Source organism: Hemitrygon akajei, chromosome 1, assembly GCF_048418815.1.
Source record: "Hemitrygon akajei chromosome 1, sHemAka1.3, whole genome shotgun sequence".
In the NCBI taxonomy this organism is placed as follows: Eukaryota; Metazoa; Chordata; class Chondrichthyes; order Myliobatiformes; family Dasyatidae; genus Hemitrygon; species Hemitrygon akajei.
In genome coordinates this window covers 10,137,826-10,156,521 of record NC_133124.1, presented here as the reverse complement: position 1 = coordinate 10,156,521, position 18,696 = coordinate 10,137,826, and the positions used below count along the sequence as shown (strand labels likewise).

The window sequence follows — 18,696 nt, the reverse complement described above, 5'->3', positions numbered from 1 at the left end:
TTTTATTCCTAAATCTTTTTTTGATTCCTTAGACTCTATTATTTTGTCATATCTGTGGCAGAATAAGCGCTCTAGAATTAATAAAATCCACCTCCAAAAATCTAAAAAAGAGGGTGGCATGGCTTTACCTAACTTTCGCTTATATTACTGGGCAGCTAATATACGTTGTGCTGCCTTCTGGTCTTTCTTCCACAGTCAACCCGAGTGCCCTAACTGGGTGGCAATGGAGTTGAGCTCCACTAAAGAATTATCTATATCTGCACTTCTTGGCTCTGCACTCCCTAGCAGTCTGCCCAGATCAATAGCTAATCCTCTGGTTAGACACACTTTGCGTATATGGGCTCAGTTCAGGAAATGCTATGGTTTCCAGGGGTTTTCCGTTTCTAGCCCTGTCGCACATAATCACCTTTTTTTACCTACTATGTACGATTCAGCATTCCATGTTTGGTACAGGAAGGGCATTAGACATTTTGAAGATCCCTTCATTGATAATCGCTTTGCTTCTTTTCAGCAGCTCTCCGTTAAGTTCAACCTGCCTAACGCTCACTTTTTCAGATGTCTCCAAATCTGACACTTTACTGCTCCTTTAATTCCTAACTTTCCTGAAATGCCTGCGAAAAATGCTATGGACCTATTTCTTTCCATTAATCCACTAGGTAAAGGTTTAATATCAATTATCCAAGATAAACTAGCAGCCTTACGACGGGCCCCTGTGGATAAAATTTAAATGGCCTGGGAGCAGGATTTAAATATCTCCTTATCCAAGGAGAGCTGGGACTCAGTTCTCAAATCGGTTAACTCAACCTCCCTTTGTGCTCGCCATTGCCTTTTACAGTTTAAGATTGTTCATAGAACCCATATGTCTAAATCTAAACTATCTCGATTCTACCCTGGCATTAGTCCGCTCTGTGATAAATGCAAGAGGGGCGTGGCCTCTCTGATCCATATGTACTGGTTCTGTTCTAGCTTGGAGAAATTCTGGAAAGATGTCTTCACTACATTATCGGGTATTCTGAATCAGCACCTAGAACCTAACCCCTTAATTGCTCTGTTTGGTTTTTGGGGCGAGACAGATTTATGTCTGGGTCCGACCAAATGCCGAATACTATCCTTTGCCTCTCTCCTGGCAAGACGCTTGATCCTCCTTAGATGGAGAGATGTTGCCCTGCCCACTCATGCGCAATGGCTTAACGACATTATGGCCTGCTTGGACCTCGAAAAAATTCATTATTCAGTTCTTAATTCGGATCTAAAGTTCCATAAGGTCTGGGGACCTTTTATCGAGTACTTTCATAACCTTCCTCTTGACTAGGGTTTTTTTTTCTTTTTTTTTCTCTTCTTGTCGGTCCCTTGCTTTCAGCTCCCTTTTTTTTCTGGTAGTAGGCATTATTATCCTCTGTTGCTAAGTGTATTCATAGTCTGGGAGTTTGACTGTCCGGACTTATACTCTTTATATTGTGTGGTGGTTGGTCTGGAGTTGTTGTTTTTTTCTTGTGTTGTGGGGCTTGGGGAGGACACTAAGCTCACTTGTCTTTAATTTAGGTGCTTTTTTGTTAAATTCTCTTCCTTTGTAGCATATTGTTATTGTATGCTTAATCTTGCACTGTATTAATGCTCCTCATTGGGATTTGGGGTTTTTAATTTTGTAAAATGTTTTGAAAAACTAATAAAATTTTTTTTTAAAAAAAACAACAACTTTACAACTCCTCCCTCGGAGTGTCAGACACCCTGAGCCAATAGGCTGGTCCTGGACTTATTTCCACTTGTCATAATTTACTTATTATGATTATTATTATGATTATTATTTAATTATTTATGGTTTTATATTGCTATATCTCTACACTATTCTTGGTTGGTGCGACTGTAATGAAACCCAATTTCCCTCGGGATCAATAAAGTATGTCTGTCTGAAACCCTGAGCCCGAATTAGGTAATCTGCGAATATTTTAGCACCAGGTTCCCCACAAACATTCGGTATGCTAACCAGGTTTAGAGGTGGCGCCCATCTGTCTGCGCTCCAGGCCAGTATCAACGGCACTTCTCGCCGGCCAAACAGTGATCCCTGGCGCTAGGGTATCACTGCGTTTAGGTAACTGCTAACCTCATGTGGGTAATAACTTCGCGTGCATAATGACCTCGAGTGCGTAAAAGTTCAACAGTGGGCGTGACAGGGAATGAGGAAAGGTGCAGCTGACTCATATTATTTCATATCGCCAAATCGTATCATTTCCTCGCGGCCCGGTAGCACGTGCTTTGCGGCCCAGTGGTTGGGGACCACTTTACTGGATGATGCCACAGCAGTGTTCAAGGATGGCACTGGAAAATTCTAACATAAAGTAGTGTTAAATAAAAATGTCACACCCATGTTTTACAAAGTCATCCCAGTTCCTTATATAATCCATGATAAAGTAGCCAGTGAACTGGATCGTATGGAGGCTAACATAATACTTTCCGAGGCTGAGTGGAGCCCATGGGCAATGTCAGTAGACCTAGTAGTCTAGAAAAATGGGTCTGTCAGAATCTGTGATGATTTTAAAGTCACTATCAATCTGGAACTGAAAGTAGATCAATACCCTCTGCCCAGAATAGATGATATCTTTGCAAGCCTTTCTGGAGGAAAACACTTCAGCAAAATGGACCTGACACAGACTGGGAGACCATTTCACTGAACACCTACGCTCTGTCCGCCAGAGAAAGGAGGATCTCCCAGTGGCCACACATTTTAATTCCACGTCCCATTCCCATTCTGATATGTCTACCCATGGCCTCCTCTACTGTCAAGATGAAGCCACACTCAGGTTGGAGGAACAACACCTTATATACCAGCTGGGTAGCCTCCAACCTGATGGCATGAACATTGACTTCTCTGACTTCCGTTAATGCCCCTCCTCCTCTTCTTGCCCCATCCCTGATATATTTACACAAAATGCTGGTGGAACACAGCAGGCCAGGCAGCATCTATAGGAGAAGCACTGTCGACATTTTGAGCTGAGACCCTTCGCCAGCATTTTGTGTGTGTTGTTTGAATTTCCAGCATCTGCAGATTTTCTCGTGTTTGCTCCTGATATATTTTAGTTTGTTTTTTTCCCCGCTCCCTTTTATTTCTTTCTCTCTCTGCCCATCACTCTGCCTGTTCTTCATCTCCCTCTGGTGCTCCCCTCCCCCTTTCTTTCTCCATAGGCCTCCTGTCCCATGATCCTTTCCCTTCTCTAGCTCTGTATCACTTTCACCAATCACCTTTCTGGCTCTCAGCTTCACCCCACCCCCTCCAGTCTTCTCCTATCATTTCGCATTCTCCCCTCCCCCTCCTACTTTCAAATCTCTTACTATCTTTCCTTTCAGTTAGTCCTAACAAAGGGTCTCGGCCCGAAACGTCGACAGCATTTCTCCCTATAGATGCTGCCTGGCCTGCTGTGTTCCACCAGCATTTTGTGTGTGTTGTCAGCAAAATGGAGATAGCTGAGGTCTACCAAGAGACAGAGTTGGAAGAAGAGTCCAAAGTGCTTTTCACCATAAACACTCACAAAGGGCTTTATCATTATAATAGGCTTATTGTTGGAGTAGCAGCAGCACCTGCACTCTGGCAGAAAGCTACAGACCAGGTGTTACAAGACTGTCTCGTGTTATATACCCGTAGGGTTCATGCTTTCTGTGGACTGTCACTTTAAAATGCCAGGAGAATGAGACTGACTTTTGGACACTGTTTGAGGAGAGAGGGAGGGAGGGGGAGAGGGGGAGAGGGAGAGAGGGAGAGAGGGAGAGAGGGAGAGAGGGAGAGAGGGAGAGAGGGAGAGAGGGAGAGAGGGAGAGAGGGAGAGAGGAGAGAGAGAGGGAGAGAGGGAGAGAGGGGGAGAGGGGGAGAGGGGGAGAGGGGGAGAGGGGGAGAGGGGGGAGAGGGAGAGAGGGAGAGAGGGAGAGAGGGAGAGAGGGAGAGAGGGAGAGAGGGAGAGAGGGAGAGAGGGAGAGAGGGAGAGAGGGAGGGAGAGAGGGAGAGAGGGAGAGAGGGAGAGAGGGAGAGAGGGAGAGAGGGAGAGAGAGAGAGAGGGAGAGAGAGAGAGAGAGAGAGAGAGAGAGAGAGAGAGAGAGAGAGAGAGAGAGAGAGAGAGAGAGAGAGAGAGAGGAGAGAGAGAGAGAGAGAGATGAGAGGAGAGAGAGAGAGAGAGAGAGAGAGGTGGAGTTATTTGATGGACAATGAATGTTTATGGTTTCTCTGCAGCTTGGTTACTTTTTACAAGTACAGTCACGGACACACAGTCAGAGTCAAAATGGATTTGGTCAATGGAAGACACCAGTGAGTAGGTCGCTGGTTTAAACTTTTAGTGGCCCAAAAGGGGTGAGTTGAGATTGATCCAGATTGATAAATGTCTCTCACAAGTGTTGCAACTAGAAGAAGTTTGCAGAGAGAAGAGAGGAAGGTTTGAAACAGAAGAAACCTAGTGACAAAGAGATCACTGTTTGGACTCTCTCTGCAAGTAGCCCGTAAGGGGTGAGTTTGTTTCCATTCAGATACAGAAGTGTGATTGTCACATAGTTAATCCGCAGGAGTGGGTTCTCTGGTGAGGGGAAAACCTTTGTGAATACCACGTAAAAACACAAAATGCTGGTAGAACTCAGCAGGCCAGACAGCATCTATGAGAGGAGGTAGTGACGACGTTTCAGGCCGAAACCCTTCATCAGGACTCCTGATGAAGGGTTTCGGTCCGAAACGTTGTCACTACCTCCTCCCATAGATGCTGACTGGCCTGCTGAGTACTGCCAGCATTTTGTGTTTTTATTTATTTCCAGCATCTGCAGATTCACTCGTGTTGCCTGTGAATACCATGTGTTTGTTTACCCTTTGTCTGAGTGTGGTAGTTCATGAAGAAAGGCATCCCTGTGGCAAATCACTGTTGTAGTTACCGTAGATTCCGGATTATAAGCCGCTACTTTTTTCCCACATTTTGAACAGCTTTGAACTCTGCGGCCTTTAATCCAGAGCGGCTAATACATGGTTTTTTTTCATGCCGCCTCGTAAACATTTTGCCTCGTAACAGTAGACCAATAAAATTGATGAGTAGTTCACAGAGGTCCAATGAAATTGTACGATAAATCAAGCGCACTTTCACAATTAAATTATTGTAAATCAGTCATTTGTACTCACCCTCATCAACATGGAAAACACTCGAAGAAAAGCATTGTGCTGCCTTTATGGCAGTTACTTAGTTTATAATATTTTCGCTTAGTAATTCATTTGTTAGTTAAAGTTAGAAGTGTTTTAACTATATTTGTTTTCTGTACTACATCCCGGGATGCTATGACGTCACACCCGGTTTCGCCGCGTCTTGTGGGATACCGGTTTGCGATAAACGGGAAGGTGGGGGCATTACGCGAGCACATCAGACCCGAGCGCATCAGACCCGAGCGCATCAGACCCGATTAGACCCGATCGTGTTACGCGAGCTCATCAGACCCGAGCGAAAACGCTGCTTTTAAGTTAAAGGCGATCAATAACTTTTCCTGGTAGGCTGCAGTATATATATTTTTACCAGTCGCTAGGAGATATTGGAATGTTGTTCGTGCTGTTCAGTAAAAAAGTATATGCAACGTAATTTGTGTTACCGATACGTATGTATATTTAAAAGTAGCCGTATTACAGGCACGGTTCGAAAAAAAGCATTTGCAATATATATTTGTTTGTTACCATATGGATTTAATTAAAAGTTAAAAAATCCTCACGTGTAATATCTTTCTGTGTAAATATCTCATATTACAACGTGGGACACCTGCGGCCGAAAATCCGGTGCGGCCGAAAATCCGGTGCGGCCTTTACAATTAAAAAATTGATTTTATTTCTAAAATTAGAGCCAGCGGCTTTTAATCAGGTGCGCTCTGTAGTCCGGAATCTACGGTATTTCATATGTTGTGGAACTGGATGAGTGGTTATCACGTTGTGTGTGATTGGGGTAACCTTGTGGAATCTACCGGTGTGTCTACCTGGGTGGTAGTTCCCTTGAAGACAGTCCCCGTTATTATAAGCTACTGTTGGTGATAATCCATAGGTGGATTCTGTTTGAGTATCCTGTGGCCACCACTTTGAGATGTCCTGTACCACTTGTTTTGAAAAGATATTCATTGAAGATCCCTGTCAGTGATACTTCGTGTGTGGTGTGGAACAACTTCGGAGATAAAACCTACTGCTATGTTATTTTGTATTGCTGTCATGGAATCTGTGGAATATTAATGTAGTTGCCTTCTCACAACATTCACCTTTGGATATATTTATATTAATCTACAGTTATATTAATAGCAAAAGGATAGTGAGGGATGAAATTGATCCGTTAGAGAATCAGAGTGGACAGCTATGTGTGGAGCCAAAAGAGACGGGGGGAGATTTTGAACAATTTCTTTTCTTCGGTATTCACTAAGGAGAAGGATATTGAATTGTGTAAGGTAAGAGAAACAAGTAGGGTAGTTATGGAAACTATGATGATTAAAGAAGAGGAAGTACTGGAGCTTTTAAAGAACATCAAAGTGGATAACCCTCTGGGTCCTGACAGGATATTCCCTAGGACCTTGAAGGAAGTTAGTGTAGAAATAGCAGGGGCTCTGACAGAAATATTTCAAATGTCATTAGAAACGGGGATGGTGCCAGAGGATTGGCGTATTGCTCATGTGGTTCCATTGTTTAAAAAGGGTTCTAAAAGTAAACCTAGCAATAATCGGCCTGTAAGTTTGACGTCAGTGGTGGGTAAATTAATGGAAAGTATTCTTAGAGATGGTATATATAATTATCTGGATAGACAGCATCTGATTAGGAGCAGTCAACATGGATTTGTGCGTGGAAAGTCATGTTTGACCAATCTTATTGAATTTTTCGAAGAGGTTACGAGGAAAGTTGACGAGGGTAAAGCAGTGGATGTTGTCTATATGGACTTCAGTAAGGCCTTTGACAAGGTTCCACACGGAAGGTTAGTTTGGAAGGTTCAATTGTTAGGTATTAATATTGAAGTAGTAAAATGGATTCAACAGTGGCTGGATGGGAGATGCCAAAGAGTAGTGGTGGATAACTGTTTGTCAGGTTGGAGGCTGGTGACTAGTGGTGTGCCTCAGGGATCTATACTGTGTCCATTGTTGTTTGTTATATACATTAATGATCTGGGTGATGGGGTGGTAAATTGGATTAGTAAGTATGCAGATGATACTAAGATAGGTGGCGCTGTGGATAATGAAGTAGGTTTTCAAAGCTTGCAGAGAGATTTAGGCCAGTTAGAAGAGTGGGCTGAAAGATGGCAGATGGAGTTTAATGTTGATAAGTGTGAGGTGCTACATTTTGGTAGAAATAATCAAAATAGGACATACATGGTAAATGGTAGGGCATTGAGGAATGCAGTAGAACAGAGTGATCTAGGAATAATGGTGCATAGTTCCCTGAAGGTGGAATCTCATGTGGATAGGGTGGTGAAGGAAGTTTTTGGTATGCTGACCTTTATAAATCAGAGCATTGAGTATAGGAGTTGGGATGTAATGTTAAAATTGTACAAGGCATTGGTGAGGCCAAATTTGGAGTATTGTGTACCATTCTGGTCACTGAATTATAGGAAAGATGTCAACAAAATAGAGACAGTACAGAGGAGATTTACTAGAATGTTAGCTGGGTTTCAGCACCTAAGTTACAGTGAAAGGTTGAACAAGTTAAGTCTTTATTCTTTGGAGCATAGAAGGTTGAGGGGGGACTTGATAGAGGTACTTAAAATTATGAGGGGGATAGATAGAGTTGACGTAGATAGGCTTTTTCCATTGAGAGTAGGGGAGATTCAAACAAGAGGACATGAGTTGAGAGTTAAGGGGCAAAAGTTTAGGGGTAACACAAGAGGGAACTTCTTTACTCAGAGAGTGGTAGCTGTGTGGAACGAGCTTCCAGTAGAAGTGGAAGAGGCAGGTTCGATTTTGTCATTTAAAGTAAAATTGGATAGGTATATGGACAGGAAAGGAATGGAGGGTTATAGGCTGAATGCGGGTCGGTGGGACTAGGTGAGAGTAAGCGTTCGGCACAGATTAGAAGTGCCGAGATGGCCTGTTTCTGTGCTGTAATTGTTATATGATTACAAACATCTCACTTCAATCCCGTGCATCTGAACTGAACTTTACTTACCACACCATTGTAAGACTGTATCACTTACCACCTAAACTTGAAGAAGTTTTGGGGGTTTATATAGTTACACCTAGATATGCATAACACCATTAACTCTTGACTTACCTGGTTTAAGTTACTATATTATGTAGTTACTAATAGTGTTTTGTTAACAGCAAAACCAGACTCCAGGTGTGTTCTGTTGTTGCTGATACATTTGCGTGTATGTGACACTAAGCACTTGGGGTTACCAAAATGACATCGTCTGGTAAGGATGAGAAGGAATATCTCCAAAACCTCAGGACGTGTTAAAAAAGATTAGAAGATTATGGGCTCAGAGCATGATGCAACAAGTGTGAATTCTTTAAACCAAGCATCACTTACTGTGGTCACACTGTTGACGCACAAGGATTACACAGGGGCGCTGAGAAAATTCAAACAGTGGTAGATGCCCCAAGGCAAAAGGACGTGTCACAGTTGTGGTCTGTTTTGGATTTGTCAAGTACTGTAGCCGGTTCCTGCCAGACCTGGCTACTGTGCACCACCTCTTGAACTCATTACTACAGATCAGGAAGAAACGGCAATGGACAACGCACCGTGAAGTGGCTTTCCAAACGACGAAGGAGATGGTGCGTCAGACACTGTACTCACACATTATGAGCTACATCCTCCAGTGAAGCTTGCCTATGATGCCTCACCTCACGGTATTGGTGCAGTCATGTCACATTACGAGTGATGTAAGTGAACACCCTACTGACTTTGTGTCACATACCCTTATCACTGCAGAGAAAAATTACACACAGATTGACAGAGAGGTCTTGAGTCTGGTTTAGAGTGTAAAACATCTCAATCAGTACTTGTATGGGAAAGAGTTTACCCTCAATACAGACTGGAAGGTGACAGTAACTCTAATAACCATACTTTACAACAGTAGTGTACAAGAGCATTTCTGAACACACAAAAGGTTGAACCCTCAAACAACACACACAAAATGCTGGTGGAACACAGCAGACCAGGCATAATCTATAAGGAGAAGCACTGTCAACGTTTCGGGCCGAGACCCTTCATCAGGTTGAACCCTTTAGTGTTTAGCAGCAGAAGAACATAAACAGACACTCAGTGGCCACTTTATCAGGTACACGAAGAACCTAATAAAGTGGCTGCTGTGCGTATTGTCTTACCTAATGCAATTTTTTTAAAATTTCATTAGTACAGGAAACAAACTTGCCAAGTGTTAAGTTCCCACAAACAATAAATGCTCTAGTGAGAAGGAAACAACTTAAATATAAAACTAAGTCACAGAATCAAGAGTAGGCCATTTGCCCCTTGTGCTGGCTCAGTTATGAATAATCTCAGTGCTTCTTTCCTACACTAACTCCATATCCCTTAATATGTAGACAGACTGACTAGTGGAGAGGCCATACTGGATCTGGTGCTAGGCCATGAACCATGTCAGGTGTCAGATCTCTCAGTGGGTGAGCATTTCAGAGACGGTGACCACAACTCCCTGACTTTAACCATAGCCTTGGACAGGAATAGCAGCTGCTTCAGTGGTTCTTTGGCAAGACCAATAGTGGGCGAGCAGCGTGGCCTTGGTTATTGCATGGACCATGCCCTCATGCTACAGCATCAACTGTTACAGTCACTCTGGGGAGGAGATGCCAAGAGCAGTGTGGGAGAGAATTGAGGCATCACAGGCACGCTGGAATCCATGCCCTCCAGTTGTCACGTCCTGGAAGACAAGCTGCAATATCATCATCTGCGGCTGAGTCAGGTGAAATGAGGAACTGCTATGTGCTTGTTCTTGCATAAACATGGCTCCAGGACAATGCTATCAATTCTCAGGCCATGTCACTCAGGGACTTGTGCTAATATTTTTTAGTGACAGTATGTGTTATCATAACCATATGTGCCCGCTTTGATAATATATTTTGTAGCCTGGCCTCAGAGGAACATGTGTATATGGATAAATGACAATTCAACTCGAACTTGAAGATTTAAGTGGGAGATGTGGAATTATGATTTGGGTGGTGGGGTGGAGATGCACCTCTACCAGATCACCCTTGGGCAAGGTGTAGCACCTGCTTAGCCCCCACCCCCCAATCAGAGTCACAGGAAGCCATGGGAGCAGGTGGTGGACAGTCGTACAAGCAGCCGGTGCATATCACAAGTCCAGGTTATGCCACCACTGACACCAGGCAGACAATCTCTGAAGAGTATTGATAATGGCTAGGGTCACCCATCTTGTAAAGACACTACCCAGAAAAAAGAAAAGGCAAATCACTTCTGTAGAAAAATTTGCCAAGGACAATCATGGTTATGAATAGAGGAAAGACCATGATCGCCATGTCATACGACACGGCATATAACGATGATGATGATTACAATAGAAGTTTAATGCTATTAGGCAGGAACTTCAGAGCATAAATTGGGAATGGTTGTACACAGGGAAATGCACAACATAAATGTGGAGATTATTTAGGGAGTATTTGCTGGGGGTTCTGGATTGTTTTGTCCCAGGGAGGCAAGGGAATGGCGGGGGAGTGAAAGAATCATTGTTGACAAGAGATGTGGAACATCTGGTCAAGAGAAAGAAAGAAGCTTACCTAAGGTTAAGGAAGCGAGGACCAGAAAGAGCTCTAGAAAGTTATAAACTAGGCAGGAATGAGCTTAAGATGGATTTGGGAAAGTTAGAAGTGGGTGTGAGGCGGTCTTGGCGAGTAGAATTAAGGAAAACCCCAAGGAGTTCTATACATATGTGAAAAAAAATAGGATGACCAGAGTGAAGGTAGGGTCGATCTGTGATAGAAAAGGAAACATACCTGGATTTGGAGGATTTCAATATTCACTAGTGAGAGGGATCTTGGCGTTCCTAAGGATAGTTGTAAAGCAGACTGATATGCTGGAGCAAATTGACATTAAGAAAGAGGATGCGCTGGAACCTTTGAAAAATATTAGGACAGATAAGTCCCTGGAGCCAGGTGGGATATACCTCTGGTTACTACGGGAAGTGAGAGAAAAGACTGATGACGAGCTTTGTGTCCTCACTGGCCACAGAAGTATTACCAAATGATTGGAGAGTGGGAAACGTTATAGAAAGGCAGTAGGATAACACTAGGAATTATAGAGCAGAGAATCTTATTTCAGTGGTGGCGAATTATTGGAGAAGATTCTTAGAGACAGGATTTACGAATACAGGTTTCCCCCACTATCCAAAGTAGAGTGCTCCTATGAAACCTTTCATAAGCCGAAATAGCGTAAAGCAAAGAAGCAATTTACATTAATTTATATGGGAAAAATTTTTGAGCATTCCCAAACCCAAAAAATAACCTACCAAATCATATCAAAAAGCACATAAAACCTAAAATACCACTAATATATAGAAAAAGCAGGAATGATATGATAAATACACAGCCTATATAAAGTAGAAATAATGTATGCACAGTGTAGTTTCACTTACCAGAATCGGGAAGATTTAGCCAAAACCGATTTATAGAAAAAAAATCGGCACGTACACGCATGCGCACACACCTGCCCGTGCAAGGCTTCACGGTCACGGTAGTCTTTCTCGAGGTAAACACAAATTTAAAGTGGGCGCCTTTTCTCGTAAGAGCAAAAATCCTCTTTGGATTTCTTTCGGTTAGCGAAAACAGGTACTAATGTAGGTCTTTCATAAAAGCGAAGTGACATAAAGCGAACTTTCGTAAAGCAGGGGACACCTGTATTTGCAAAGTGTTGCCTGATTAGTTATTGTCAGCATGGCTTTGTGAGAGACAGGACATGCTTCACGAGACTGATTGAATTCTTTAAAGATGTGACAAAGCACACTGGTGAAGGTAGAGCATTAGATGTGGTATTTATGGATTTCAGTAAGGCATTGATAAAGTTCTTCATTCAGTAAGTCAAGAGGCTATGTGGATACAGCATTTCTGTGGTTTCAGCCTGGAGGTCAATGGCCAGTGGTTTTCTGCAGGAATCTGTTCTGAGACTACTGTTCTTTGTGATTTTTATGAATGACAACTTCCATGGATGGAGAGATATGAATGAATGCTTTAGTTGATCACTTTTCAGCAGATTGGAAGATGAGATGCCAACATATCTGGGATTCATTCAAGAAGCTTAAGAAACAAAATTCAGGGAGGTCATTGCGAAAAAATACAATTATAGTATCTGATGTTCAAGCTAATGTTTTTAATTAAATCGCTTTTAAGGTTAGCAGAAATTCAAAAGAAGGATGTCATCGAGAGTCAGGGAGCACCACAGTACAGAAATAGGCCCTTTGGCTCATCTACGCAAAATTCAAAGTTCAAAGTAAATTTATTATTACAGTACATACATGCCACTATAGTAACATGTGATTCATTTTCTTGCAGGCATTCACAATAGAACAAAGGAATACTTTTGATTCAATGAAAAATTATACAGAATTGACAAATAATAAATGTGCAAAAGAAGATAAACTGTGCAAATACAGAAAATAAATAATACTGAGAACATGAGTTGTAGAGTCCTTGAAGGTTATAGAACCAGTTCAGACTAAGCTGAAGTTATCCATGTTGGTTCTATGCCGAATGTCTATCATTTTTTTTTAAATAGAAGAACTAACAGTAGGCAATCAATAACCATAAGCAGGCAATAAACAAATAAAATGTTGCAAGAAACAACTAACCTGCTCATTGGTTGTTTTGCAATGAAGTACCTAATCAACTCTCACTCTCTACTGATCTAGAGATGGTTGAATGTCCCAAAAACAGTTGAGCACATTGCAATACACACACATCATTAGCCTTTCATTAAGTTTGTGCAGTGCTGCAATTAAGCCCACTGAATCTCATCACCTCTGCCATGCGTCTAAATCAAACTATACACCCTACTCTTAATTAAGAGTTACTTCAATTCACAAAATGACAATAAAATCAAGACAACATCCAATCTGATCAGTAGGGCACACAAGGGGCACAGCTCCAAAAGCACCCAATTATTCATCGCAATGTACAATGATTGATCTGTAGCATGCAACTAACTGCGTTACTACCTGTGGGTGAGAGGATTCTTAAAAATGTAAGCGTTAAAAAGTGAAAGTGAAAAGTCTTTGAAAGTGAAGTTCAATCTATTACCTCAGTCACTGTACTGCACTGTAAATACTTTAAACCACTTCTTATAATTTATAGTAAGGCCTTCGACAAGGTCCCTCATGGGAGGTTAGTTAAGAAGATTCAGTCGCTAGGTATACATGGAGAGGTAGCAAATTGGATTAGACATTGGCTCAATGGGAGAAGTTAGAGAGTGGTGGTGGAGGATTGCTTCTCTGAGTGGAGGCCTGTGACTAGTGGTGTGTCACAGGGATCAGTGCTGGGTCCATCATTATTTGTCATCTATATCAATGATCTGAACGATAATGTGGTAAATTGGATCAGCAAATTTGCTGATGATACAAAGATTGGAGGTGTAGTGGACACTGAGGAAGGTTTTCAAAGCTTGCAGAGGGATCTGGACCAGTTGGAAAAATGGGCTGAAAAATGGCAGATGGAGTTTAATACAGACAAGTGTGAGGTATTACACTTTGGAAGGAAAAACCAAGGTAGAACATACAAGGTAAATGGTAGGGCACTGAGGAGTAGAACAGAGAGATCTAGGAATATAGATACAAAATTCCTTAGAAGTGGCGTCACAGGTAGATAGGGTAGTAAAGAGAGCTTTTGGTACATTGGCCTTTATAAATCAAAGTACTGAGTATAAGAGTTGGAATGTTATGGTGAGGTTGTATAAGGCATTGGTGAGGTCGAATTTGGGGTATTGTGTGCAGTTTTGGTCACCAAATTACAGGAAGGATATTAATAAGGTTGAAAGAAGGCAGAGAAGGTTTACAAGGATGTTGCCGGGACTTGAGAAACTGAGTTACAGAGAAAGGTTGAATAGGTTAGGACTTTATTCCCTGGAGCGTAGAAGAATGAGGGGAGATTTGATAGAGGTATATAAAATTATGATGGGTATAGATAGAGTGAATGCAAGCAGGCTTTTTCCACTGAGGCCAGGGGAGAAAAAAAAAACAGAGGACATGGGTTAAGGGTGAAGGGGGAAAAGTTTAAAGGGAACATTGGGGGGGCTTCTTCACACAGAGAGTGGTGGGAGTGTGGAATGAGCTGCCAGATGAAGTGGTAAATGCGGGCTCACTTTTAACATTTAAGAAAAACTTGGACAGGTACATGAATGAGAGGTGTATGGAGGGATATGGTCCAGGTGCAGGTCAGTGGGACTAGGCAGAAAAATGGTTCGGCACAGCCAAGAAGGGCCGAAGGGCCTGCTTCTGTGCTGTAATGTTCTATGGTTCTATATTTTTTATTTATTGAGATACAGCATGTATTAAGACCCTTCTGGCATTCCAAGCCACACCACACTGCAACCCCCAATTTAGCACTAGCCTAATCATGGGACAATTTACAATGACCAATTAACCTACCAACTGGTGTGTCTTTGGACTTTGGGAGGAAACTGGAGCACTCAGAGGACACTCACACAGTCACAGTGAGGACGTATAAACTCCTGACAAGCAGTGGCGGGAATTGAACCCGGGTCACTGGTACAGTAAAGTGTTGCGCTAACCACTATGCTACCATGCTATCTTTATGTATTTCTGCACATTTTATTCCATATCTGTACTTCTAGTTATTGGTTCCTCTAAAATGCACAGTGTGGGGATGTGTGATAACTAAAATGCTCCCATGGCACATAGCACAGCTGGAATTTTCTTTTATGTAATGTTAAAATCATTTTGAAATTATGCTAATATAATTTTGAAATCTATGTTAATATAATTGTGAAATACCCTATAATTATGTGTTAATGCATATAATCCACAAATCTAAATAATAAACGCAGCATAACATTAACTTGGAAACATTTTAGAGCTTCAACGTATTTATATTGTCAGTTTTAAGTTACAAAACTGTTATAAATTGCAACAATAAACACAGAATGGAGTTGGAAGCTCATAGATAATGAACCGCTGGCCCACTAAACACAGGCGTTGTCTAGTCAATATTTCAGAGTATGCATATAAAAAATAACATTCAAAACGCTGCGCTGTTTTTAGGCAGTCTAAAACCTTCCTTCTCAGAGCAATGGTTGGTCCTTGCAGCTGTAAACAAAATTAGAGGGAATATTCCTCCTAACTTTTTTTATATAATTCTTATTTCTGTATGGTTGTTGAATGCTTCTGTTTTTTGTTGCATGTCACACCAACAATTGAATCATAGATCCGTGATCTTTGCAAAAGCAAATATATCCAGAACCAGACAGCACATTGTATTACTGCTGATCTCAGTAACAACTGTCCCAATAAAAGTGTCCCTACTACACTTTTTGCTTTGGCCTACCAAAAAGAATAATATGAAGTTTTATAGCAACTGAAATTAAAAGATAAAATGTACCTCTGGACCAGTAATGTGCATAAGGCCAGACACAGCACACGCTACTGAATCATAACCGGCACGCTGGGACATCGGGCCAGTTTGTCCATAACCTACATCAAACACAAGAATATAACATGTAAAGATTAATGCATTAAAAAGAATAAATCCAGCTAAACAAAATTTCTCATTTTTCATGTCAACTGATGTTTACATCATTTAGTGACCTGAGTAACTGCTGCAGCTTTCTACAGTGCTAAAGAATATAAACTGCACTATTTAATTTACAATCAAGAACCTTTGAACACTCAATGGCCACTTAATTCGGTACATAAAAATGCAGTAGCCACTTTATTAGGTACATAAACACTCAGTGGCCAGTTTATTAAGTGCCCCCTGTACCTAATAAAGTGGCCAATGAGAGCATGTTCATGCTCTTCTGCTGCTATAGCCTGTCCACTTCAAGGTTCAATGTGCTGTGCGTTCAGGGATGCCTTTCCACACATCATTGCTGTGATGCGTGGTTATATGAGCTACCATCGCCTTCCTGGCAGCTTGAACCTGTCTGACCCCTCTCATTCACAAGGCATTTTCACCCATAGAACTGCTGCTCACTGGATGTTTTTTTTTATTTTCTTACAATCTCAAGAGACTGTTGTTCATGAAAATCCCAGCAGATCCGCAATTTCTGAGTTACTCGAACAACCTCCTCTGGCACCAACAATCATTCCTCGGTCAAAGTCACTTAGATAAGATCACATTTCTCAAACAAGAACCCTTCCACAGATGCTGCCTGGCCTGCTGAGTTCCTCCAGCAATTTTTGTGTGTCGATCACATTTCTTCCCATTCTGCCATTTGGGTTGAACAACAACTGAATCTTTTGACAAGTCTGCATGCCTTAATGCATTGAGTTGCTACACATGATTGGCTGATTAGATAATTGCATTAATGAGCAGGTATACAGGTGTGCCTAATAAAATGGCCACTGAGTTATAAATTGTGCTTTGCTTAATTTAAAGAACCTTTATATAATGATTTGAAAATAACTTGGAATTAAAAAATAGACATATTTTTCTTCACCTATCTTTATCACAATATATATAGCACTCAGCTCTCTCCAGTTCCAAGAAGACCAGATGGCATGAGAAGAGAAGTTGGTATTTAAACGTTGCGGTGTGAAAGATGGTTAAAAAAAGGACATATGAAGAGAATAAGAGAATTTAATTCAATTAGTGAATATGAGGAAAAAATCTTTGATATCTGATTGGACATTCTTTGCTAACTTCAAAATAGCAAATACTTAAGACAAAGAAGTTCACAAAAACCATGAAATTTTTTTTTAAACTTTAAAAATTAGCTTTATTTATGACAAGTAAATTGAAAAGTACAGGGAAATATGTTGGTTTGCTTCACATCAAGTCAGAAGATGTGCTGAGCAGACCACAAGCTTTGCCAACATAGCATGCCCAAACTTACTAACCCTAACCCGTACATCGCTGGAATTTGGGAGGACACTGAACCACCCAGAAGAACCCCCATGCTGTCACAGGGAGAATGTACAAACTTTTTACAGGCAGCACCAGAATTTCAACCCCGATCTTACACCTGGTCTTGTAAAGTGTTAATGCTATGCACTACTCTACCTTGCCGACCATATCTCCTATTGTTTCCACTTAACTTTCTTGCCTCACATTAGGACATTAAAGTGTTTTTTAATATCTTTGTTTTTATTTTCCAGGTCAAAGATTGAACAATATCAAAGACACACATTATATTAGGTTTTTAAATGCCTTTATATGGGCCTGGCTTTCCCTGGGGTTCCTTCAAAGGCAATGGAGTAACTATGACTCATCTAACTTGGCTGAATTTCCTGAAGGGAATAACATGTTGGGAGAATACCTGAAGAAGCAGATTTGGTCTCCTTTCAAATTAGAGCTTTCAAGATGGGCGGATAACAATACAGCACTTCATTTTCAAGTTTCGGCAACAGCAAGAAATAATAAACAATGTTCAGAAATAATAAACAACGCCTATTATTGCTAACGTATACATGGACATGTCAAAGCTCAAGGTATGTATATGTCACTATATACTGCCTTGAGATTCATTTTCTTGCAAGCATTCACAGTAGAACAAAGAAAACATGGTAGAATCAATGAAAAACTACTCACAAAGACTGTAAAATAACTAATATGCAAAGGAAGATATATTACATCCTGGGTCCAGCATGTAAGTGCCATTTCAAAGTATGCATGGCAGTGCCGCTATTTTCTTAGAAGTTTGCAAAGATACAGCATATCACCTAAAACTTTGACAAACTTTGATAGATGTACAATGGAGAGTATACTGACTGGTCGCATGACAGCTTGGTATGGAAACACCAATGCCCTTGAATAGAAAAACCCTACAAAAAGTAGTGGATGCAGCCCAGTCCATCCCAGGTAAAGCCCTCCCCACCATTCAGTTCGTCTATAAGAAGCTCTATCGCAGGAAAACATAATTATCAAGGACCCCCACCATCCAGGCCATGCTCTCTTTGCACTGATGCCATCAGGAAGGAGGTACAAGAATCTCAGGACCCACACCACAGGGTTCAGGAACAGTTACTACCCCTCTACCATCAGGCCCTAGAACCAGAGGGGATACCTTCATACATTTGCAGTTTGTTGCGTTTTGCAACATTCTTCATTGATTCTGCTTCTTCGTACTTGCTGTGAATGCCCACAAGAAAATGGTTGTGACATATAGGCACTTTGATAATGTTTACTTTCAACTTTGAAATAGTGAGAACATGAGTCGTAGAGTCCTTGAAAGTGAATCTGTAGAATCAAAATCAGGTTTAATATCATCAGCATATGTCGTGAACTTTTTTCACTTAGTGGCAGCAGTAGAATGCAATATATGATAATGTAGAAAAATAAATAAATTACTCGTGTGTGTGTGTATACATTATATATATATACATATACACACACACGCACACATATTGTACATAAATAGAGGGGAATAAGCTGTTCCTGAATCGCTGAGTGTGTGCCTTCGGGCTTCTGTACCTCCTCCCTGATGGCATGTCCTCTGTGGTGGGGATCCTTAATGATAGACCCCACCTTCTTGAGGCACCGTTCCTTGAAGATGTCCTAGATGTTATGGAGGCTGGTGCCCAAGATGGAGCTGAC

General features: G+C 41.4%; 1 protein-coding gene across 6 annotated transcripts in view; it reads right to left on the bottom strand.

Moving 5' to 3' along the window:
• The window catches only part of sugct (succinyl-CoA:glutarate-CoA transferase), a 528,034-nt gene that overhangs the window by 372,410 nt on the left and 136,928 nt on the right, over positions 1 to 18,696 (bottom strand). For all 6 annotated transcript variants that reach the window (XM_073032218.1, XM_073032487.1, XM_073032549.1 and 3 more), the window contains one exon: positions 15,541 to 15,632. In XM_073032218.1, coding sequence (XP_072888319.1) covers positions 15,541 to 15,632 — 92 coding nt within the window. The remainder of the gene's footprint in view (positions 1 to 15,540; positions 15,633 to 18,696) is intronic.